The sequence below is a fragment of the Budorcas taxicolor genome, chromosome 25 (genome assembly GCF_023091745.1).
Source record: "Budorcas taxicolor isolate Tak-1 chromosome 25, Takin1.1, whole genome shotgun sequence".
Taxonomy (NCBI): domain Eukaryota; kingdom Metazoa; phylum Chordata; class Mammalia; order Artiodactyla; family Bovidae; genus Budorcas; species Budorcas taxicolor.
In genome coordinates this window covers 9827888-9851900 of record NC_068934.1, presented here as the reverse complement: position 1 = coordinate 9851900, position 24013 = coordinate 9827888, and the positions used below count along the sequence as shown (strand labels likewise).

The following is a 24013-nucleotide window of genomic DNA, read 5'->3' as shown; positions in this document are numbered from 1 at the left end:
TGAACAGCTGCTATTTATGAAGCAGAAGAGACAAAAAAATGTTGAATGAATGAGAAATAGACTTCAATTGAAATGGTAAGGATTTAATTTAGCTTTTGAAATTCATTTCCTGATATGAAGCTTACAAAATAATAAAAGGCAACACAAAGGAGACTGTGAAAAAATTTCATTCTTTATAAACAGATTATCTTGGAACATTTTCCAAAATAGATCAAGTACTTATTTGAAGGTTAATGGGTATTTCTGACCTGAGTTCTCAACAGTCTAAGACAGATATTTTTTTTAATAAGGTTTTTCATAGGGGATAATTTTACAGAAAAGTTGGAAAGTTTTTCTCATTAACATCTTATATTTCCATGGTAAACTTACCAAAATTAAGAAATTGGAACATATAATTGTTAACAAAACTTCAAACTTTATTTGAATTTCCTGTTTCTCCAGTTATCTCCTCTTTCTGACCCAAGTGAGACAGCCTTCTGATATTCTTCAGTGGTGTGTAAAAGATTGTGTGTTCTAGATATCAAGCTCTGTAAGTAGAAATACACATACCTAGAGTTGCCTGGGGTCCTTCATCTTGAGGCAGAAGTACTTTCCAATCAACCAGACTTGATTAGGATCCACAGCTCTATCACTTGGAAGAGATGTGTGCTTGGGGGCAACTTGCTTAATTACACTGAACCATGCTTTCCACGGAGAAGGCAATGGCACCCCACTCCAGTACTCTTGCCTGGAAAATCCCATGGACGGAGAAGCCTGGTAGGCTGCAGTCCATGGAGTCGCTAACAGTCGGACACGACTGAGCAACTTCACTTTCACTTTTCATTTTCATGCACTGGAGAAGGAAATGGCAACCCACTCCAGTGTTCTTGCCTGGAGAATCCCAGGGACGGTGGAGCCTGATGGGCTGCCGTCTATGGGGTCGCACAGAGTCGGACACGACTGAAGCGACTTAGCAGTAGCAGCAGCATGCTTTCCATGGGGTTTCCCTGGTGGTTCAGAGGGAAAGATTCTGCCTGCAACTTAGGAGACTCAGGTTTGATCCCTAAGTTGGGAAGATCCCCTGGAGAAGGGAATGGCTACCTACTCCATTATTCTTGCCTGGAGAATTTCATGGACAGAGTAAACTGGTGAGCTACAGTCCATGGGATTGTGAAGAATTAGACATGAATGAGCAACTAACACACACGTGCTCTACACATCTGTTTTGTTTTTGGCCACTGCACAGCTTCCTGGATCTTTGTTCCCCGACCACGGACTGAATCCAGGGCCCTCAGCAGATTGGAGTCCTAACCACCAGATCACCAGGGAATTACCTCCACATTTGTAAAATGTACGTAGTAAGACCGCTCCAATTGTGATGGTTTCTGAAATCTTTCACAGTAAGAGAATTCAGTATTGAAAAACTTGATTTTTAATAGGTAGTCTTTTGCATTTATTAAACTAATATCATAAGAATAGCACTCTAAATAGCATACCTGTGATATTTTACATGTTGAATTAGAAGAGGGTTCAGAGGAGCCTGACTAAAGACTCTTTAACTAAACATTAGTCAGGCTCCTCTGAGCCCTGTCCTCAACTTGACCTTATCCTAGAACTTGCCTAATTCAGTTTTCACAAGAATTTTGCTAAGTTGGTTTGGAAAGAATTTTGCAGATTTGATATCTTATAACCCTGGTGTAAACCCTGGTGTAAAGCTCAACATTCAGAAAACTAAGATCATGGCATCTGGTCCCATCACTTCATGGCAAATAGATGGGGAAACAGTAGAAACAGTGTCAGACTTTATTTTCGGGGGCTCCAAAAAATTTCATGGGGCAGACATGAAATTAAAGACACTTACTCCTTGGAAGGAAAGTTATGACCAACCTAGACAGCATATTCGAAAGCAGAGACATTACTTTGCAAACAAAGGTCTGTCTAGTCAAGTCTATGGTTTTTCCAGTGGTCATGTATGGATGTGAGAGTTGGACTATGAAGAAAGCTGAGCGCTGAAGAATTGGTGTTTTTGAACTGTGGTGTTGGAGAAGACTCTTGAGAGTCCCTTGGACTGCAAGGAGATCCAACCAGCCAATCCTAAAGGACATCAGTCATGGGTGTTCATTGGAAGGACTGATGCTGAAGCTGAAACTCCAATGCTTTGGCCACCTCAAGTGAAGAGTTGACTCATTGGAAAAGACCCTGATGCTGGGAGGGATTGGGGGCAGGAGGAGAAGGGGATGACAGAGGATGAGATGGCTGGATGGCATCACCGACTCAATGGACATGAGTTTGGGTAACCTCCAGGAGTTGGTGATGGACAGGGTGGCCTGGCGTGCTGAGATTCATGGGGTCGCAAAGAGTCGGACATGACTGAGAGACTGAACTGAACTGAACTGAACCCTGGCGAGTTGGATTAGAAAGAATCCTCTTACTCTTGATGTCTTCTTTAGCAAATTTCCACCTACCAACTTCCCTGAAGGGGAGGAAAGACTTTCCCTCTAACCTTCTAGGTTTGATAGCTATGCCTAAGAAACAAACTAAAACCAAGCAAGTTATCAAAATAAAAGGTACATAAATCTATTAATTTTTAATAACACATGCACAGGGGCATCTTGGGGGGAAAATTGAATATCTAAAAAATCAGTGATCTTTGAGAGTTTATACCAATCTCAGTAGGGGAAGGGGAAGGGGGAGGTATGCCACTTGGGCAAGAGTAATGTTTTAGAAAGACGAATGCGCTCAGAATAGAGGGGAGCTAATGACAGTGTGCTGCAAAATTTCTCTGGGTGTGGTGTTGAGTCCTGACTTCTAGTCTCTTCTTCGGTGATTAGAGTCAATCTTCCCTGATTGCCGAAATTCCTAGGGAGGGAATTGATGACAGTTCAGTTCCTTTTGGAGGACTATCTTTAGGCACAAAAGTGAAGCTCAGAGAAGTCTGTTTTTCAAAGTGTCTTCACCTCAGAATTATTACTTCCCTGGTGGTCCAGTGGCTAAGACTCCAAGCTCCCAATGCCGGGGACTGGGGTTCAATCCCTGTTTGGAGAATGAGATACCATATGCCCCAACTAGTTCACAGGTACCACGAAGACTGAAGGTCCTGCATGTTGAGACTAAGACCCAGCACAGCCAAATAAATAAATAAATATATATATATATAAATGTTAAAAAATTAATATACCAAAGCAACATATTGCAAGTGACATGCCTAACTCCTTCACACCCCACTCTTCTCTTTGGTGATAAAGCCCTACCTTCCCTTGCTGTATTCAGAGCTAGCCCTATCTCTCCTACTGTGACAGTCTTGACATTTATCATGATAGTACTGAATAAAGTTCCTGTTTTAACAAGCGTCAGAATACTTTTTTAACATTAGCAACAATGAGTATTAACTAATTTCTATTTATTATCTCTGATTCATTGTACAAAACTTTAAAACTATCCCTCCAAGTTTTAACAAAACTCTTTAAAAAATATTTTTGTTATGGGTCTCATGAATGCTGAAAGACATCTTCCTTCCATATGTGTCCTTTATCCAAATGAAAGGGACAGAGTAAAGGGATAAAGTAGGTGATTAAATAGCTGGTCCCACTAGGGGACTGTAAGTAGGAAAAAATATGGGAGACCCCACAAATTAATGATTACTCAGGAAAGCTCATTTACTTAACCACAAAACCAAGCAGGCTTGCTTAGCAACAAAACCATGCACTAGAAGCACAGGACATGACCCAAAACAATAAAACAATGGTGGCATGAGACCAAACTCCTGCCCAGTGAGCTCAATAGGTTAGTGATCCTTAGGACATACTTTGCACACATAAAAAACAACAACTCTGAACCTGGCTTGACCATGTAAGGACATGAAAACTTCCCTGGCCGACCTGGAGGAGGAACTGATGATGGAAGCATGAGGTCTACTCAAGAAGAACAAAGGTCTTCTCCTCCTCCCCTCTCTTCCTCTGACTATAAAAATGTAACCCACTAAGTACTCAGGGCACAGCACCCCCTCACCCACCTGCTTGTAAACATCACAAGCACCCTATTCTAACAAATTGTTTACCTATCACTTTGCCTCTCACTAAATTCTTCCTGCACTGAGACATAAACGACTGTGGTACTGAGCTCTTTGGAGCCCCCTGAAAGGACACCATCGAGTTTCACAGTCATTCAGCACTTTTTAAATTTTATGAGTAGAAGTTGATGCCCACTTCCCAGCTCCTACTGATTTCAGATACAAAGAGTAATTTGGATTGGAATTGCTTTAGTTGATTACCCTTTTATTCGTAGGACTATATTTCACAAACATCCTTCTCAACAGAGAACTGGGGGATGTTTGTCTCTGCCCATGAACATGTCAAACAAGACGCATCTTACTTTCCCAGTGGAGACTCCATACTAGTCTCATCTCTCTCTCGCCAACTAACTGATTAGTAGCGCCTGGCACTTTAGGAGTTCAACAAATAACTGCAGTTACTATACTAAATCCAAACTTTTTTTTCAGCTTCCCTATTTTTTCTTGAATCTTCATTACAAAAACATCTAAATTCTGCCCTGCCTCTACCTTACTTTTCTTATTCTCAAGAGTTCTCTCCTTGTCTCCAAAAGAAGTGACTTGCAATCTACAATATGTTAAGGCATCTAGCTCAAGGACACTAGAATTTTAGGGATGAGGCATTCTTCTACTGTTGTATCCAACATGTGATGTAATGAGCTCTAGAACACACAAAAAAGTAGATATTATCCAGTAGTGCTCAAGAAATGTTAGGTCCCTTCTTTTATCGTCATTTTTCCAGATGAGGACAATGACGTCCAGAAATATAAGTAGTCACAGCTAAGTTCCCAAAGAGGCAGGTAACACGGAGCTGCCTTTTATTTCTTATCATAGTTCTCCTTTTCTGGGCTACTCCTTTGGTCATGTGGCTTAGCGACCCCTCTAACAAATCTACGAGGCTCACCAATGCACTTAGCACCTGTCAAGAGCCGACATAACACAAACATTTTTGTAAAGTATCACAGTTTTTGTTGACTTCCCCTATAATTTTGTCAAAATCATGCCAAAAAAATATTGTCCGTCATTTAAGTCTCACAGTCTCATACATACTTGGAGATGAACATTGCTTTTCAGGCCTTGGCATTGTTCAGGGCCGTTAACATTCTTTAAGAGGTAAAGGAAGCACTTTGGGATGTAATTCAAGGGAGTCTAGAATTATACTTTTAGGGTATTCCTACTTAAGCCCTATCCAATATTGGAACTAACTGGACGAGGATAATAATCCCTTGCGATCAATATTCACTAGAATAAATATTCATCAAGAAATCAGGACCCACTCAAGGGACTACGATTGGGTAGCGCCTTGAGATCCATCCTTTGCCACGGAAACCGGTGGAAGACTACCTGGTTGGAAAACAAGATTTCCAAGAGGAGGGGCCTGGAGGAGGCGGGCCCGGACAACCAAGCGCGAGCACACGCCCCGGCGCATGCGCACCTGTTAGCGGGCACCTTCCATTCGCTAGGCAGGGGAGGCAGGCGCGAGGCTCGCTAGTTTTTGAATTTCTGTTCTCAACCGCAAGTGAGGTGGCGACCAGTTCCGCGCATAACGTGACACCGTTACTCCTCGAGTTCAAGATGAAGAACACTCGGCACAGACGCCCGAACCGTAAGGCGACTTGTCGTCTGGTCCCCCCCGTCCCCCGGGACCCGAGTCGGCCCGTCCATTCCACAGACTTTCGAGTCCTCGCAGCGGGGTCGGGGGATCGAAGGATTGGGCCAATTGCGGCTGAACCGTCTCTGGAAGGAGGAAGGGGGTGAGGGGGCACCCCCTCTTCAGAGTTCCGCCTCTCCCTTTACAGGGCGGTCGCGGGGAAGGGGGACGTTGGAAATAACTGCCTTCGGAAGCCGACGGATCCCACACCCGCTCCGTGCAAACTGCCGGGAGGGCGGCGGGAAGAGGGCAAGACGGGAGCGGGGACAGGGAAGGACCCGGGAAGCCGCGCGGGAGGGCGCGCGCGCGCGCGCCCCTTTTTCAGCAGTGTGGCGGGGTCGCACGCACGCCCGCCTCGGCGGCTGGGCGCGGTTTGCGACAGTGGGGGGAGCGGCGGCGGTGGCGGCGGCGGCAGCTTTGCGGCAAGCTCCGGCCGGGCTTGCTTGACGGCGGTGTGGCGGAGGCCCCGCCCCCGGCGGCAGGAACCTGGAGGGAGGCGGAGGAATATGTCCGAGAGGGAAGTGTCGACAGTGCCGGCGGGAACAGACATGCCTGCGGCCAAGAAGCAGAAGCTGAGCAGCGACGAGAATAGCAACCCGGACCTCTCTGGAGACGAGAATGTGAGCGCAGCCCCCCAGGGCAGTCCGGACGGGACTTGGCCGTCAAAGTTTTCAATTCTTTTTAAACTGTAGGCGCGGGGGCGGGCGGGCGGCTGTGGTAAGGTGGGGTGGGGGGAGGGAGAGGTGTCACCGCTCTGCTGAGGAAAACGCGGGCGTGGAGGAGAAAATCAAACTCGTCTCTGAGGGGATTTTTTTTGAGCTGGGGCGCAGAGAGCGAAAGGAAACTTCGCGAAGGAGAATGTGTTTGGGGCCAGAGCGTGGTGGCGGAGGGTCGGAGGGGGTCTGCACTGAGAGTGTTTTGCGTGGAGTGGGAGAGTTTGGGCCTTTGGGGGCAAAGTGCGGATCTGAGATGCCAGTAGTTTAAAAGGCAAGTCAGAGGTGGTTTTTTTCTAAGACAGTTGGAACGAGGGGCCAGCGTGTGTTACGGACTTTTAAAAAAGGGATTTAGGGACCGTGTCCTTAGACCCTTCCAGGCGGTCCACAATGGGAAGAGCAGATCTCGGACGTCAGGGATTTCAGGGGCTTTTGTGTTTGCTCCTGTCTCGTCTGTGGAGAAGGGGTGCGCCTGACAGTCGGCCTCACTTCTGGAGGAGAACTGCGAGAGTCGTCTGCAGAGTTGGAGGGGGAGCGACTCTTGAGGAAGGGATGAGAAGGGACAGTTAGTCTTTCGTCGGTTTTCACTAGGATAACGGGGACAACCTAGAAGACACTAGGCAACTGTGGTAAAGGTAGATGGCTTTAGGTGTAGGCTCGTGGTCTCGCATGTGTAAAGGTGCTCTGAAATCAGATTTTTTTAACTTTTTAAAAATAGTCACAGCTCTAGTCCGTCCCAACAGTTGACCCCACTGTGTTTAGGTGAAACGCCAGTGATAACCGAACCGAATTGACGTTAATTTGCCGTTTCATGTTTTAAGTTTATATCCAATAAGTTCAGGAAGAAATGTCTGGACGGTTCATTCAAAGGTGATACTCTAAAATGTGAATCCTCCGAGGGAATGTCTTCTGAAGTGTTATAGAAGGGTGGTGTAAGTTCTTTTTGTCAGTTTGCCTAGTTTTAAGAATAAATGGTGTATCTTACACACCGACTGAAGCACATGTATGGCATGGTATCAAGACCAAAATTTTCACTGAACAGATGGGAAAGAATTCTTTTTGCAGATAGAGGAAAGATATTTGGGGGGTTGTCAGTTTGTGGGATTTGGACTTGAAATATCTGAAAGGCTTAGTAGATGGTGTTACTTTTAATCTTTTTATTTTCCTGTTTGTGATTATATATTGGGATCTAACATTTTTGACCCTCTTCACTCCAGCCGTTGGAATCTGTTTTACTTCCACCTTCTCTTAAATTTCTCTTGGCAGATTAGATTAGTGACTAGGAGCACAAACTGGATCCAAGTGTTAGGTTAAAATTCGCCACTCTACTCTTTACCGGTTGCTTGATCTAGGTATTTTACCTAGTTTCCTTGGATTCTTATCTTAAAAATGGGGATAATAGTATTTACCTCATGGGATGTTTGTGAGGATTAAATGAGATAATATAGGTAAAGTGCTGAACTGAATGCCCCGTTCATAAATACCATGCAAGTGTTATTTAATTATTATTCCTTATTTTGTAATCTAGACTTGTGTTTCTGGCCCTTCCAGATATTTATCAGGCAGAAATGTAAAGATGTCAATACCCAATTTAGACTGAGGAAAATTTCAGGGAACTAAATCAATTGAAAAGTTATTTTCTTTTTACAGACCCTTAAGAGGAATGTATTCTTTGATGCATACTGAAGCTATTCAGAGCTACTTGGTTGGATTAAGCCTTTGTTTTGGTTCCTTCCTTTAGATGGCTACTTTTAACCTTTTCTCTGCCCTGGACACTTTAATGAATCCTGTGAAACTACAGAGTAATATTTTCAAATGTATAAAATACAATATATAAGATCACAAACAAAATCAATGATAAAATTATAAGGAAGTTATAAAATTGTTTAAAACAAATTTCAGGTTTAATAAAGTACTTCTTTATTACATTAAGTAACTAGACATCACAATGACTGATAGTACTGATGGGTATAGACAGCTTTTGAGATCTGCAACAACTATTATGGAATATAAAAATTCATGATTTCCATTGCTGAGAAGGTTACAGCTACAGTAACATTAGCACATATACTGCCTGTATTATAGTAGAAGGAAGTAATAGATTTCAGTTAAAAATGTGAAAATTAAGATGCAATCTTAAATTTATTTATGAATTTATTCAACTGCGTAAGTTCACAGGCCCTCTGAATTCCATCCAGGGACCCAGATCTAGGACATAAGTTAAGAGAAGCAGTAAAGGAAGGGAGTAGAGAACTCTGTATAAAAATGAATTCAGAAAAAGCTAATAAGGGCAGTGGTTTAACTCTTGAGGGAACCAAATAATGACAGGAAGGCCAAAGGCAAATGGAGGAAAGAATCTAGTATTTGTAAGTTGGAGTTATGGTAATCTGAGCAGTTGATACTGTTAAAGTGAATCAAAGAACTGATAGGATGTTAAACTTTTTTAAAGTTTAGATAAAATTGACCAATAACATTATGTTATTAGTTCTAGGTGCACAACATAATAATTCAGTATTTGCATTGCAGAATGATCAGCACAGTAAGTATAGTTAATATCGGACCTATTTTAAGTTCATTGTATATGTACCTGCCATTTTATTAACTTTTTCATATAAGTGCCGCATAATTGGCTTCTGAAAGAATACTGATTGTTGCCTAGAATACTGATTGTTGCCTGGTAGTAAGATCAGAAGGCTGAATCTGAAGACTTGACTTTGCTTAAGGAACCTGTGGCAAGATCAAGGGACAAACTACTATCCCCATTTCCTTGTTGAGCAGATGAAGGTGGTAGTGCCATGTCTGTTACACAGTGCCATTCTATACTTTGAGGAGGAGGAGTCAAGGTGGATATCAGCTTGTGCACATACTAGATGCTCAGGAAAGGTTTGAATTTACAAATAAAATGAAAGCATTGTGAGTGTATTGCATTTCCATTTGATTCTGTCTTGATTTGACTATTTGAGGAGATGGGTAAATTAAATGGGTAAAAGGTGTGTGTGTGTAATGTTCCCCAGTTATTTACTGTGTTTTGTGTGGCTTCTTGTTAGCAGTTGAATTTTTAGCCAGAGTGGAAAGAAGCTGGTGAATAAATGTCTAAGTATTGTATTGTTTCATTTCTCTAGTGTTAAAAGATAATTTTCAGAAACATTTTACTCATGTAAGGGAACTGGTCAATTTAAGTCACACAGTACAAACTATACAGATGAAAGAAATGTAGAGATGAAATTGCAAATGGAGACAAAAACTTTTCTTCAGAATGAAAGGGAAGACATTTTGAACCTCTGCCTTTGGCTGTCCACAGTGTAAGAGGTGTAAGATTGTTCAAAGACAGTGAAGCAGACTAGAATCTGATAACATGGAAGAAAAGTGTGCAGTAGACATGAAGTTTCCCAGTGAAACACAAAATTGTTTTCTACACTAAATTTTAACTGTGTAAATTCAACTGAAAGGTAGGAAGAAATAGAGATTAAAAAGCAGTGATTTTGACCTAGAAGCTGAACTCTATAAATATAGTTTTGTATTTTCTGTATCTAAAAGCTGATTGTGTTTACATTAAGTTACAGTCTAGATATTGAGCACTACTGTGTGCCATCTATCCACTCCATTGCTTTTTTCCCATTGTAGTGTTAGAATAAGTTGTGTACTTTTTAAAAGCATTTCGTTTTGGTATGAACCATTTGAAGTTTTGGAAACCACCCCTAAAAACTACCATATAATACCATACAGTTTTTAAGCAAATTAATGTGAATTTTTAATATACTTTTTGATATTCTAGTGGATTTTTAACTTTCTGTAATATCGTAAAACTAACTTTAGAAAGCAATAATTTAAAAATAGCTCCTAGGGCAATGGTTTCTAGTCTGTATTCTCATAGATGTTAGTGGGCACTCCATGAAAAAAGCTTCCTCTGGAATGCATTTAGTAACTACTGCCCTAAGGTGATAACAAGTTTAAATAAATCTCTTTATTCCAAAGAACACTTTGGAATGTGTAATTGGAAGAGGTAGTGAAATCCTCTTCTGAGAGTAGAGGACCATTAATATATCTTGTGGACTGGAGACAGGATATAAATTCGGTGAATTTTTAAGGTTTATAGTCATTTCTGCATTTGGAAAGATTTTACTTTATTGTGAGCTTCTGGAGCTCTGAATCATGAGTATTTTAGAGCCATGAGTCAGATTTCACTGGTAAATAGCACGTAATATGTAGAACCTAAAAAAGTTTCTAAATGGTTTAAGTGTTATAAAGTAGAGTTTGAGTGATAATCAGGATTTTCATCTAAAATAGGAAGTACTAACACACTGGCCTCGAACAGCCACCCACTGCCATGCTCCAGACTGAGCAGCAAGCAGTCAAATAAACTATGAGGACATGTAGGTCAGTCAGATTTAGGAGTCACAGCTCTGGTTTTCAATCCCAGCAACCCTAACCAGCGAGACACCACCTTAGGCTCTCTAAGCAACACTTTCTTATCTAACAGTACGTTGTATGAAGAGCAGTAAAGATGAAGTGAGGCAATGTAGTGTCATGGCTGGCACAAACCAGTGCCTTATTAATTAAAGGCAGTATTATTCTTACCATTAGCATCATCAGGATTCGATTTTTGTTTATATTTTTGCTGAAATAGCAAATATCCACAAATCCTAATGCATTTGCAGGAATACATTTTTTCATTTCTTGCAGGATTTATTAATTACTTCTTTTATGTTGGTCAGCAGCTCTCCAGTTTGAAGTCATTTCCTAAGTACAGTATTGCTGTTTCATATAGTTTTTTCTGATTTGCTGCTTATAGGATGATGCTGTCAGTATAGAAAGCGGTACCAACACAGAACGCCCTGATACACCTACAAATACGCCAAATGCACCTGGAAGGAAGAGTTGGGGGAAGGGAAAATGGAAATCAAAGAAATGCAAATATTCTTTCAAATGTGTAAATAGTCTCAAGGTATGTGGAGAAAGACACAATCTATGGGCTAAATGCAGGGTTCCAGAATTGCAGGTTTCTCAATGGCAAACATTTTATGCTCAAGGTTCTCTGTCAAGTTAAAAATATTTTAAAGTTATAATAGTTGGAAGTCAGTCTTTAAAAATTGAAGTCTTATTTGTAATTGTTTTCAAGAAAAAAGATATAAATTAAAATTTGTGTTACATAGTTAATATTTAGGAAGAATAATAGGTTCGTGTTATTTAGATTACTGTCTTTCTCAATAGTCTTTTTATTTTTAAAAAATGTTTACTGATATTTATTTTAAGTGTTTTATATATTCATTTCCTGTTTTTTTAATTTGGGGATTTTTTCCTATACTGAGCAAAAATATACCTTATAGTGTCTTATGCATATGTTAGATTCTTTTTAAAATACCTAAATATCCTTTTAAAGTCTTTGAAAGGCATAAGAAGCTGTGGAAATTATTGGAAATTATTTCCATATGGAAATTATTTTCCTATCTAGGTAGCAAAATTCATTGCTGTGTATGTCAAATTATACTCTCTTAAAAGGAGAGAAATTAATCTCAGTGTTTTTGTGTGTGTGTTTTTCTTCTAAAGCAAAGTGTCCCTTTGTAGTTTCATGTTAATATTTAGGTATATTAACCTATTTTTATGTAGTATATTTGGAAAGTGGTTTGAACTGTATTGTTTTTATTAAATATTTCCAAAGCCTAAAACTGTGGCTTTTTAAAGGATAAGAAATGAATGTTGTCAGACTTTAAAGTGCCTTAAAGTGAATATGAAGGTTACTGTTAAACATCAGGAAATTGCCAGTAAAATCCGAAGGCTGAAAAATAACTTTATGAACAAAACTTAATACTTTTAGCAGAGGGAACTCTGCTCAGTATTCTGTGGTGACCTAGATGGCAAAAGAGTTTGAAAAAGAACGGGTGTGTGTGTGGCTGAATCACTTTGCTGTGCACCTGAAACTGACCCAACATTGTTAATCAGCTCTACTTCAATTAAAAACAAAAACTGAATGCTTGTTTTTTATACACTTCCTTATAACCTCCTGATAACTGTGGAGTTACAGCCCACTGCCTCCCTGGCCCCCACTTTCAAGTGTTCTTTTTCATTATAAAACTTCTTAGGTGGTTTTTCTTTTAGGATCCAAATTCAAAGTAATTTTAAATTGTTTCTATAGAACTAATGGAGAGCAGTGATTTGAATGGAATCAATTTTCTTCACTTCACAAGGGAAGAATTCAACCAGAAAACGTTTAATGAGTACTGGAGAAACTGTATTAACTCAGGTTATTTGTTATTTCAGAAAAATAAATTGTGTCCTGAGAGATTAAATGCATTTGTCACAATTATCCATTTTATTTTGATTCCAAAGCATGGCATTTCTGTTCAGGAAGGTAGAGAGCAACTATTAAAGTATTTTCATTGATGAGTACTTGTTACCTAAGCTCTAAGTCTTTAATTGTTACATAGTTTTATCATGCACCAGTATTTTAGGATGTGAAAACTGGAGTAACATATCTTTTAGTGTCAAAAGTCAGTTTATGTATGATAACATAAAATTGCAGCTTGCATTTTGTGGAGGGGAAGGTTTTTAATGGGAATGATCAGTTTACTACCTTTTTTGTTTTTAAAATATATTGATTTTTCTTATTTCTTGGTTATTTTATAGGAAGATCATAATCAACCATTGTTTGGAGTTCAGTTTAACTGGCACAGTAAAGAAGGAGATCCATTAGTGTTTGCAACTGTAGGAAGCAACAGAGTGAGTGTTAAGGGGCTGTTTGGCATTTGGCTCATCAGTCTCTGGTATTAGTGTAACACTGAAGTGTAATGATTTTGAAGTAAACTTTGTATAGCCGATTTGACAGTATCATTCCTTTATGTAAAAATGGAACATTCTAGAAATTGTCAAAAATTAAAACTGATATTCATGACTGAAAATACATCTTTTTTCATATATACTCACAAAATTGTTCATGAAACAAGTCTCTATTTATATTTTGTCTTCATAAATATTGTTCTAAGTGGCTGAAAAAATTGACTTTGCTTTTTCCAAGTGACTGTGATAGTTGTTTGTCAACTTGGAGTAACAGGTCTGTGATTTCTTAAAAATAATAAATGTAATTAGTTGCTCTCTATAAATGCAAAGCATAAATCCAATGGATTTGTATGATAGTTACTGAAAATATTTTAATTATACACAGTAAACATTTGTTTTGAATTGTTTTTATTTAAGGAAGCCAGAGTATCTTGAACTGAGAGAAGGCATGGAAAAAAACCGTAGTGGACATGTTTTGATGTAAACTGTTATTTAACTTTTAGTTGAACCTGGGACTGAAAAAGTGGATTGCAAAGACTTACTTCCATTCACTTCTAAATGAATGGGAAAAAGGAAGATTCCTAGGGCCTACCAGGGAGTCTGAGGAGTCTGTTAAATTAAAATAATTTTGGAAAAGTTGTCCTCCTAATAATAAGTCTTTTAATTAACTTACATTCTGGTTATTCATTAATAATGTATTAGGAGTTATGAGGAATAACAGAAACATATTGGTGTATTTGGAAAAAGAAAGATGGGGAAATTGACTAACTGGTATGGGTTGACAGTAAAGTCACTTTCTTTACCTTTAGCCCAAGAGGGGAAGGGAAGGAGGTGAATCTGGGAGCTATTCTGTAACTTTAATTGAGTGAAATTCAATCTTATGCTTCTTTAGTAATTGTGCTAAGCTTGTTATAGAAATGAAAGACCATGATTTTGAACGCACTGTTTCCTATATTTATGTGTTTAGTGTTAGTATTCTGTTTTCAATCAAAACTAACCTGGGAGTCGTCAGCTGAGTATTTTCCAAATGTCAGCATATTTCCAAGCTTTTTTTTTTTTCTGAAAGTTTGAAAATCTTACAAACATGCATGCATCTATTTTTACTGGGCTAAATCCTTTCTATTCCTATTTTCTGAAAAGTAAAATTTGGCTTTAAATAATTTCCTGGATGTCTTCAAAGAAGTTTATATATATATGTAATCATATTATTTGGCTCTGCTGAGTGTTTGTTGCTGTGTGGGCTTTTCTCTAGTTATGGCAAGCATAGATTACTCCCTAGTTGAGGTACACAGGATTCTTCCTGAGGTGGCTTCTCTTGTTGCGGAGCACAGGCTCTGGAACGTTGGGGCTTCAGTAGCTGTGACACATGGGCTCAGCATTGCGGCTCCTAGGCTGTAGAGCATAGGCTCAGTAGTTGTGGCGCACAGGCTTAGTTGCCCTGCATTCAGAGAACATGCTTTTATTGGTCGTTAAAGTTCTGAAAATTTGAAACTCACTAAAGTTGATAACCTGGATAACAGCCCTTTTTTTATGTTTAGCCAAATGTCTGTTGTGATATGTACCTCAAAAACAATGATTCAGAGAGAACGTGATGCAGTTCAAAGAAAAAATTAAGGTGTTTTTTTTTCCCCCCGAAAATTGGGAATATAATCCATTAATTGATTTGAATTCACTTTTAAGACATCACTGTAAGCATACTTCACTAACTTGACCATCAATTATTATTAACTGTCATGTTGGTATAATTAGAATTAATACAACTTGTGCTTCAGAATGCCTATTGTAATGTTCCAGGCTTTCTAACAAAAAGAATCCCTAGTCCCACTTAAAATGACATTGAATAATGTTATTGAATTATAAGAAAGATCATGGCATCTGGTCCCGTCACTTCATGGGAAACAGATGGGGAAACAGTGGAAACAATGTCAGAGTTTATTTTGGGGGGGCTCCAAAATCAGTGCAGATGGTGATTGTAGCAATGAAATTAAAAGAGGCTTACTCCTTGGAAGAAAAGTTATGACCAACCTAGATAGCATATTCAAAAGCAGAGACATTACTTTGCCGACAAAGGTCCATCTAGTCAAGGCTATGGTTTTTCCAGTAGTCATGTATGGATGTGAGAGTTGGACTGTGAAGAAGGCTGAGCGCCGAAGAATTGATGCTTTTGAACTGTGATGTTGGAGAAGACTCTTGAGAGTCCCTTGGACTGCAAGGAGATCCAACCAGTCCATCCTGAAGGAGATCAGTCCTGGGTGTTCTTTGAAAGAAATGATGCTAAAGCTGAAACTCCAGTACTTTGGCCATCTCATGCGAAGAGTTGACTCACTGGAAAAGACTCTGATGCCGGGAGGGATTGGGGGCAGGAGGAGAAGGGGACGACAGGATGAGATGGCTGGATGACCTCACCGACTCGATGGCCGTGAGTTTGAGTGAACTCCGGGAGTTGGTGATGAACAGGGAGGCCTCAGTTCAGTTCAGTTCTGTCGCTCAGTCGTGTCCAACTCTTTACGACCCCATGAATCGCAGCACGCAAGGCCTCCCTGTCCATCACCAACTCCCGGAGTTCACTCAAACTCACATCCATCGAGTCTGTGAGGTCATCCAGCCATCTCATCCTGTCGTCCCCTTCTCCTCCTGCCCCCAATCCCTCCCGGCATCAGAGTCTTTTCCAGTGAGTCAACTCTTCGCATGAGATGGCCAAAGTACTGGAGTTTCAGCTTTAGCATTATTCCTTCCAAAGAAATGCCAGGGTTGATCTCCTTCAGGATGGACTGGTTGGAACTCCTTGCAGTCCAAGGGACTCTCAAGAGTCTTCTCCAGCACCACAGTTCAAAAGCATCAATTCTTCGGCGCTCAGATTTCTTCACAGTCCAACTCTCACATCCATACATGACTACTGGAAAAACCATAGCCTTGACTGGACGGACCTTAGTCGGCAAAGTAAAGTCTCTGCTTTTGAATATGCTATCTAGATTGATCATAGCTTTCCTTCCAAGGAGTAAGCGTCTTTTAATTTCATGGCTGCACTCACCATCTGCAGTGATTTTTGAAGCCCAAAGAAATAAAGCCTGACACTGTTTCCACTGTTTCCCCATCTATTTCCCATGAAGTGATGGGGCCGGATGCCATGATCTTTGTTTTCTGAATGTTGAGCTTTAAGCCAACTTTTGGCGTGCTGCAACTCATCAGGTCGCAAAGAGTCGGACACGACTGAGCGACTGAACTGAACTGAACTGCTATTTGGACCTCTTTTTTTTTTTTTTTTTTAAGAAAAAGCAAAATACTTTCTAAAGACATAACTTAATGTCCATATAAATAATATGTTTTTAGAATATTAATGTAGAGATTATCTTATTAGGTATTTTAAAGGATTTTTATAGAGTTCTTATAGACGTATTGAAATTAGTAACAGTATTGCTAACGTGACTAAACTGTAATAAAAATGGAAAGAGCGTTTTAAAAATGTAGTATTACAGGGACTTCCCTAGCGATCCAGTGGTTGAGACTTTGCCTTTTATTGCAGAGGGTGCAAATTCTGTCCCTGGTTGGGGAGCTAAGATCCCACATGCTTTGGGGCCAAAAAACCAAAACATAAAACAAGCAATATTGTAAAAAAGTTCAGTAAAGACAATGGTCCACATCAAAAAGTGTTTTAAAAAATTTTAGTGTTACAGAGTAAGCCCTCTGTATCCTTGGGGTTCCACATCCACAGATTCAGCCAACTATGGATTGAGAATATTCAGAAAAGAAAATTCCAGAAAGTTCTATAAAAGCAAAACTTGAATTTGCTTTGTGCTGGCACCTTTATTTGCATAGCATTTGCGTTGTATTAGGAGAAGGCAGTGGCAACCCACTCCAGTACTTTTGCTTGGAAAATCCCATGGACGGAGGAGCCTGGTGGGCTGCAGTCCATGGAGTGGCTAAGAGTTGGACACGACTGAGTGACTTCACTTTTCACTTTCATGCATTGGAGAAGGAAATAGCAACCCACTCCAGTGTTCTTGCCTGGAGAATCCCAGGGACGGGGAAGCCTCGTGGCCTGCCGTCTATTCGGTCGCACAGAGTCGGACACAACTGAAACAACTTAGTGGCAGCAGCAGCAGCAGTGGTCTAAAGATAAAGTATACTGGCGCATGTGTGAGGTTATATGCAAATACTGTGCTATTTTATATGAAGAACTTGAGCATTCTCAGATTCTGGTATCTGTGGGTGTCCTGGAACCTATCCCCTTGCAGATACTGAGGGACAACTGTACATAATTGAGTAAAGTAAATATGTTACTAATTTTAGAAAATGATAAATGGAAAGGGCCACTGTACAGCAGAAAGTTAATATTTGATGAGCAATGTTCATGAGGCAAATTTTAGATTTTCTTTTATGTAATTAATGAATGCTCTAAAACTACCCAAAGACTTTAAAGAGGATAAGCCACAGGAATTCCCTGGAGGTCCAGTGGTTGGAACTGTGCACTTTCACTGCTATGGGCCTAAGTTCAGTCCCTGATCAGGGAACTGGGATCTTGCAAGCCATATGGCACAACTGAAAAAAAAAAAAAGGAATAGACCACAGTTTTAGGAAGTAGTTATACTTTACTGTGGGAGAAGGCAGTGGCACCCCACTCCAGTACTCTTGCCTGGAAAACCCCTGGACGGAGGAGCCTGGAAGGCTGCAGTCCATGGGGTCGCTGGGGTCAGACACGACTGAACAACTTCACTTTGACTTTTCACTTTCATGCATTGGAGAAGGAAATGGCAACCCACTCCAGGTACTCATGCCTGGAGAATCCCAGGGACGGGGAGCCTGGTGGGCTGCCGTCTGTGGGGTCGCACAGAGTCGGACACGACTGAAGTGACTTAGCAGCAGCATACTTTACTGTGAGGTACTCAACTCTATTTACTTTAGAATTGGTCCAGTTATATGAATAAGTTGAAAACATTGGAAATAGAAACCATAGAGCTTATAATGGTTTCCTTAAATTTAAAGGAGTTCTCCTTTTTTAATAGTTTTCTGTATTAAGTTATTTAAAAAAAGCTTTTTTTGACTGTACTGCACAGTAAAATAAAGTATGTTCAAAAGCTGAAGAATGTGTTTCTGTTTTTGAGATAAAGTTTGCTGTATTTTTGTTTTCATTAGGTTACCTTATATGAATGTCATTCACAAGGAGAGATCCGGTTGTTGCAGTCTTATGTGGATGCTGATGTATCCTTTCCTGGGTTTTTGGTATTATTGGCTAAAGAAATTGACTTTGAATAAGTACCTCAAAACTTTTGTACCTTACTTTGTTAACTTTATCCAATGCTATTCCTTCACTGTTACCCAAGAGATTCTTGCTATCTAGTTTTCCTGATCCCGGGAAGCCACTGTCAGGGTGGATATGAGGGCAGACAGTACAGGTGGCTAGAGATGAGTGCTGGAAATCCAATAATAGAAAGTTATAGCAGAAAGTAGTTAAAACTTGCTGTTTCTTTGACCTTGCTTAGATTTTTATCATTTCAGGGCAGGGATATTGGTGAATTTGGGTTGATCAGAGAAGCTGTGCCTGACAGTCATATCAAGTATTTGGTCAGCAGAGCCTACAGGGAAAAAAAAATACGCATGTTTGTTTAGGAAATGAAATATTATAAAACATGGGTTTATAAAGAAAAGAAAGCTTTAAAAAGCCAAAGGATACAACAGTCAAAGCTTGGTGATAAGATTTCTTCCAGATCCATTTGAAAAACCTAGCAAGTAAGAAAAAACATTTTAGTCTTCCCTTAGGTGATGAGGAAGGAGGTGACCTTTGGCATTATTGGGAAAGTCTCACACAGGAAAAGGTGGAAAACTGAATAGTTAGCTGATTTTTATCTAGAGGCACATAGAGTTGTTGAGATAGAGCCAGGGTCAGCAAATTACAGCCTGTGGAACTGGTCACCTGGTTTTGTTTTTGTTTTTTTTTAAGTTTCAATTATTTATTCTTAATACCAGAAACATTTTGTATTAGGAAATAGCCGATTAACAACGTTGTGATAGTTTCAGGTGAACAGTGAAGGGACTCAGCCATGCACATTCATGTATCCATTCTCCCCCAAACCTCACTCTCATCCAGGCTGGCACATAATGTTGAGCAGAGTTCCATGTGCTATACAAGGGTTTTTGTTGGTTATGCATTTTAAATACAGCAGTCTGTACATGATCTTCCCAAAGTCCTTGACTATCCGTTTCCCCGGAAACCTGTTTTTATAGATAAATTTGGGGGAGGATACAACCTATGCCTATTCATTTACATATTGGCTGTGGCTGCTTTCAAAAGACAGGTAAACAGTTGTGCAAACAGCAAAATAGTAATCAAAACTGAGTGGAAGGATTGGGTTTGTTTGATCACTTGGTATAGATTTTAGACCTAAAATCTTCATTGTTTCAACCCTGATGAAGAAAAACGGGAACTTTGTCAAGAGCTTCAGCAGTTCTTTGGACATTATTGTGATCATTGATGTGTTTCCTTTTCAAAAACAAATTATATTTCTTAACTGGGATTTCTTAGGCTGATGAAAACTTTTACACTTGTGCGTGGACATATGATAGTAATACAAGCCATCCTCTGCTGGCTGTTGCTGGATCTAGAGGCATAATTAGGATAATTAATCCCATAACAATGCAATGCATAAAGGTAGGTTTTCTTGTTAAATTGTCGATCTGCTTCTTTTGTATGCACGCCTGTAAAAACTTGCCATGTTGAATTTAAAATGGAGTCAGTTTCTGTGCAGTTTTTAATTTGGTTTGTACTTTGCCTGTTGCTTCCTTTAGACAAGTCTTTTGAGACCTTTGTCACATTTGGGTCATGCAAATTAAGGAATAAATGGGAAAATTTTATCATTTGCACTGTTTTCTATTAAAATCATTTCTGTTCTTTTGCTTTATCCTGAGAAGCTCTAAATGAACAATAACTAAAGAGTGAGCTCATTTTTCAAGAACCCCTAAATAGGAGTATGGAGTCAAGGATACTTTGTAAAGAATTAAAAAGTGAAGCCTTGGAAGTTCATACTAAAAGAAATTTTACAAATCACTTTAACCCTGGGGGCACATTAGAATCACCTGAGAATCTTTTAAATCCTTGCTGTGGCTCAGAATATCTGCAAATGGGACTTCAGTATCATTTATTTTTCCTTCAAGCTGGGTGATTTTAATATGCAGCCAAGGTTGAGAACCACTACTTCAAGTGAAATTATTTTTCCATTCTTTGAAGATTAATGAAAATGAATTTATTGATTTTTATATGAAAGTTGAAGTGTCTTAAATTTATTATAGCACTATGTTGGCCATGGAAATGCTATCAATGAGCTGAAATTCCACCCAAGAGATCCAAATCTTCTCCTGTCAGTAAGTAAAGGTAAGAGAAACAAATATTTCCTTGTATAGTTGTATTTATTTGGGAGTGAGTTGGGTTTTTTGTTTGTTTTGTTTTGTTTGACTTCGGGACAAACTAGTCTAAGGGAAATTTCCAAATTTAAAACGAAATAAGTTTTAGAAAAATTTGGGGCTACATTAGCATCCCCAAACCAAGAACTGGAGAATGGGACCATGAAGTACACTGTTCCTGTAAGATGTAGATAAGATAATTGACACTGAGGATTAGATGTATGTTACCCTTATTTACCATATTGCATTATGATTGTTCTAGAACTTTATCCTCAATTGAATTATCATACTAAACTGTATTAATTTTAATGGCAGGTCACTGAAGTTGCAACATTTTTAATAGTTTGAAGGTAGTCTAGCAAATTTCTGATGCTTTCCAACCATGTATCTGAAAATCCATGATGCTTTTTTTTGCCTCTCTCTATAAGGCTTCTATTTTATAAAAGATTCCCTACAGGATTCCTTAAAATGCTAAGTGATCCAGTGTAAGCTCTTCTAAATGTTTTCCTTCCTTACAAAGAGAAAGCATTGTCTTGCTATGTATGCCTATGTTGGCATTGTAAGTTTATTTTGGGTTCAGACAGGCCTCTGAATCATTCTTAAATTTCTGAGCTCTCTAAAGTGATTTGAGTTGTTCTTATTTCTACATTCTGTTTTTAATTGCCCTTTCTCTTTTCATTTCTACATTATTATTCTAGTCAAATGTATTCTTTTCTTAACAGCTATCACACCTATAACCTAACCCCCATATTAAAAGATATCCTCAAACTAAAACTCTTACATGAAAAATATTTCAATGTGATTTTCCAACTATCAAGGTTTGTTTGGAAATAGACACCTAAGAAGAGAGCTGACAACTTTTTCTCTTCTGTTAATAACAGTAACTGGGCTCAGATATTCTTTTACAGGTAACATAGACCATAATGCCTTACTTGTTCTTAATATCACAGTTTCTTAATCTTGCTCTTCCCCCATTGTGTTAGAGCATTTTTCAAACAGCTTTTCAAAATGAACAGGAATTTTTCTGCAAGTAAAACTCAAGAAAGGGAAAGACAACTTATAGGAAAAAAAAAAAGATATGCAAAGTGTGTATCTAATAAGGGACTTAAATCAAGAGGTCATATAGTTCAGTAATAAAAAGACAACCAAATTAAAAGCAGACAAAGGCTTTGAAAGTAGACATCTTTTGAAAGAATAGGCAAGAATGTCCAGTAAGCACATGGAAAAGCACTCATTGTTAATCACTGCTGCTGCTGCTAAGTCGCTTCAGTCGTGTCTGACTCTGTGTGACCCCATAAACGGCAGCCCACCAGGCTACCCCGTCCCTGGGATTCTCCAGGCAAGAACACGGGAGTGGGTATTGTTAATCATTAGGGAAATGCAAATCAAAAATACAGTGAGATAACCACTTCACACCTACTAGGATGATGGCAGTGAAAAAGACAGTAAAATAGGGAACCCCTTCATCCATTGCTGGTAGGAATGTAAAATGTGTAAGCACATTGAAAAACAATCTGGCAGTTCCTTAAAAAGCTAAACATAGCATTACGCTCTTAGGTACGTGTATCTTCAAGAGAAATGTAAATGTCTGCACAAAAACTTGGATGCAGATTGAAATCATTGCTACAAAAAGAAATCATTTTTGTAGCAATGTTTATTTCCACTACTAACAATATGTTGTATAATATGTTAATATTACACAGTATAGACATTGTTATATTTCAAACTCTGCTTGGTATTTATGAATATTGCTTTCTATTTATTTTGTTGCTGATGTGCAGTGGAAAATGAGATTGCTCAGATTACAGTTATAGAATTTTTGAAAGGTCCATAATACTCTAAATAATGTCCCAATATGTGTATGTTTCAATCATATTTTTAGATTTACTGTAGAGATCTTATAAATCTACTTTGTCCTCTTCAATTTGTAAATGTGGGTATGGTAGAGGGAAAAACTAGTACCCTTGAAAGTTTGAACTCATACCTAGTTAAATCTACAAGTAATATAAATATTTTAAGTTCCTATACGATATGGATTCCTTCTTAGTCATTACTGTGAATGAGTTAAGTCCAAACTTTGGTAGTTTTTTCTTTAAAGAGATATTTAAAGTCCACAGTAAATGAATGATAAAAGTTTATGTTAATTTTTTTATGTCTGTACTAGATCATGCTTTACGATTATGGAATATCCAAACGGACACTCTGGTGGCAATATTTGGAGGTGTAGAAGGGCACAGAGATGAAGTTCTAAGTGCTGTAAGTTGAAAGCTACAGGGCAGTGACCTTCAGGTTACAAAGCTGTGAACAATCCCTATAAGAAAGCACGTAGTTTGTTTCATGTAGCTTGGCAGGCAGTTATTTCATTTACTGTGACAGATAAGGTTTTAACTTAAAGATGAAAAAATAAAGCAAGTAGGTTGTTTGTGTTTTATCTGTACTCTTGCACCTGTTTTACCAGCACCTGGATTCTCATGAAAGAATTCTGTGAACTTGTTCTTTTCCTTTTTTAATCTAAAATCACCAAGTTACCTTTTGTTGTTTCTCAGTTATTAAAGGAGAAGGTTAACCTACTTGGCAATTAAGAAATTTTTTCACCTTTTATTTGAAGTTGAAATATAAGTTACTCATTTCTAGGAGGTATTGTTCACACTGACTTTTAGATAACTTCCCTTTGATGGCATGGTGTTGTCTTTATGCTTTGTATTACAATCTGTTGATCTGTTGTAGTGATATTAAGTGTCTTTAGTTAAGTTTCAGATTTTGTGTTGTTTAGGTTTATTTACCTTCTGTGTGTAGCTTACTTATTTAGTAGTCTTACAGCTCTTCAGGTTTTTTTTTTTTTTAACTATTTTTAAAGGGCATTATATTTTGAAGCATGTGATATTTTAATTGGAGGTACTAAATATTCCTGTATGCTTTTGTGAGAATCATACCTACCTTAAAGGATTTTCTAGAACTTGCAGAATTCCATCTGGCTTTATGTGTGAAAAAACAAAGACTACTGTCCTTCCTTAAAAACTGAATGAGAGCTCCTGGCTCTAGAGGTGTCTTGTTGCTATTGACAGTGAGGTTATTAGGAAAAGTAGCAGCTGCCAGACTTCTGAATTCAATAAACACCAAACCTGAAGCTCTCAGGCTTTTGTAAAACTGTGTTCATGATTGATTCAAAGGTTGGATTAACATAGAATATCTAGATTAGTGAGGAAAGTACTCTCCTTAAATAGAACTCTCTACTGTTTTTTCTTAAAATGAAAGCAGGGGTTAATTTGTATCTCTTTTGTACCAATAGGAGTTCACTGCTAGAAGGATTGTATGAGATTGTCATTGACACATGTACCATGTGCTAAAGTAACTATCTCTGAGCCTCAGTGTCTGATCTGTGAGATGAGGTGGAATAAGGTTGTTACAATAGATGATCTGTTAGGAGCTCATTAAAAATTAGTAAACAGCAAA

The 24013-nt window shown here is 38.8% G+C and overlaps 1 protein-coding gene across 1 annotated transcript in view; it reads left to right on the top strand.

Moving 5' to 3' along the window:
• The first annotated feature begins 6133 nt into the window (after positions 1-6133).
• Positions 6134-24013, top strand: part of EED (embryonic ectoderm development) — a 32197-nt gene continuing 14317 nt past the window's right edge. Inside the window, exons 1-7 of the mRNA XM_052662011.1 lie at positions 6134-6298; positions 11184-11336; positions 13016-13108; positions 18299-18364; positions 19686-19811; positions 20450-20531; positions 22725-22816. Coding sequence (XP_052517971.1) covers positions 6185-6298; positions 11184-11336; positions 13016-13108; positions 18299-18364; positions 19686-19811; positions 20450-20531; positions 22725-22816 — 726 coding nt within the window. The 5' untranslated portion in view covers positions 6134-6184. The remainder of the gene's footprint in view (positions 6299-11183; positions 11337-13015; positions 13109-18298; positions 18365-19685; positions 19812-20449; positions 20532-22724; positions 22817-24013) is intronic.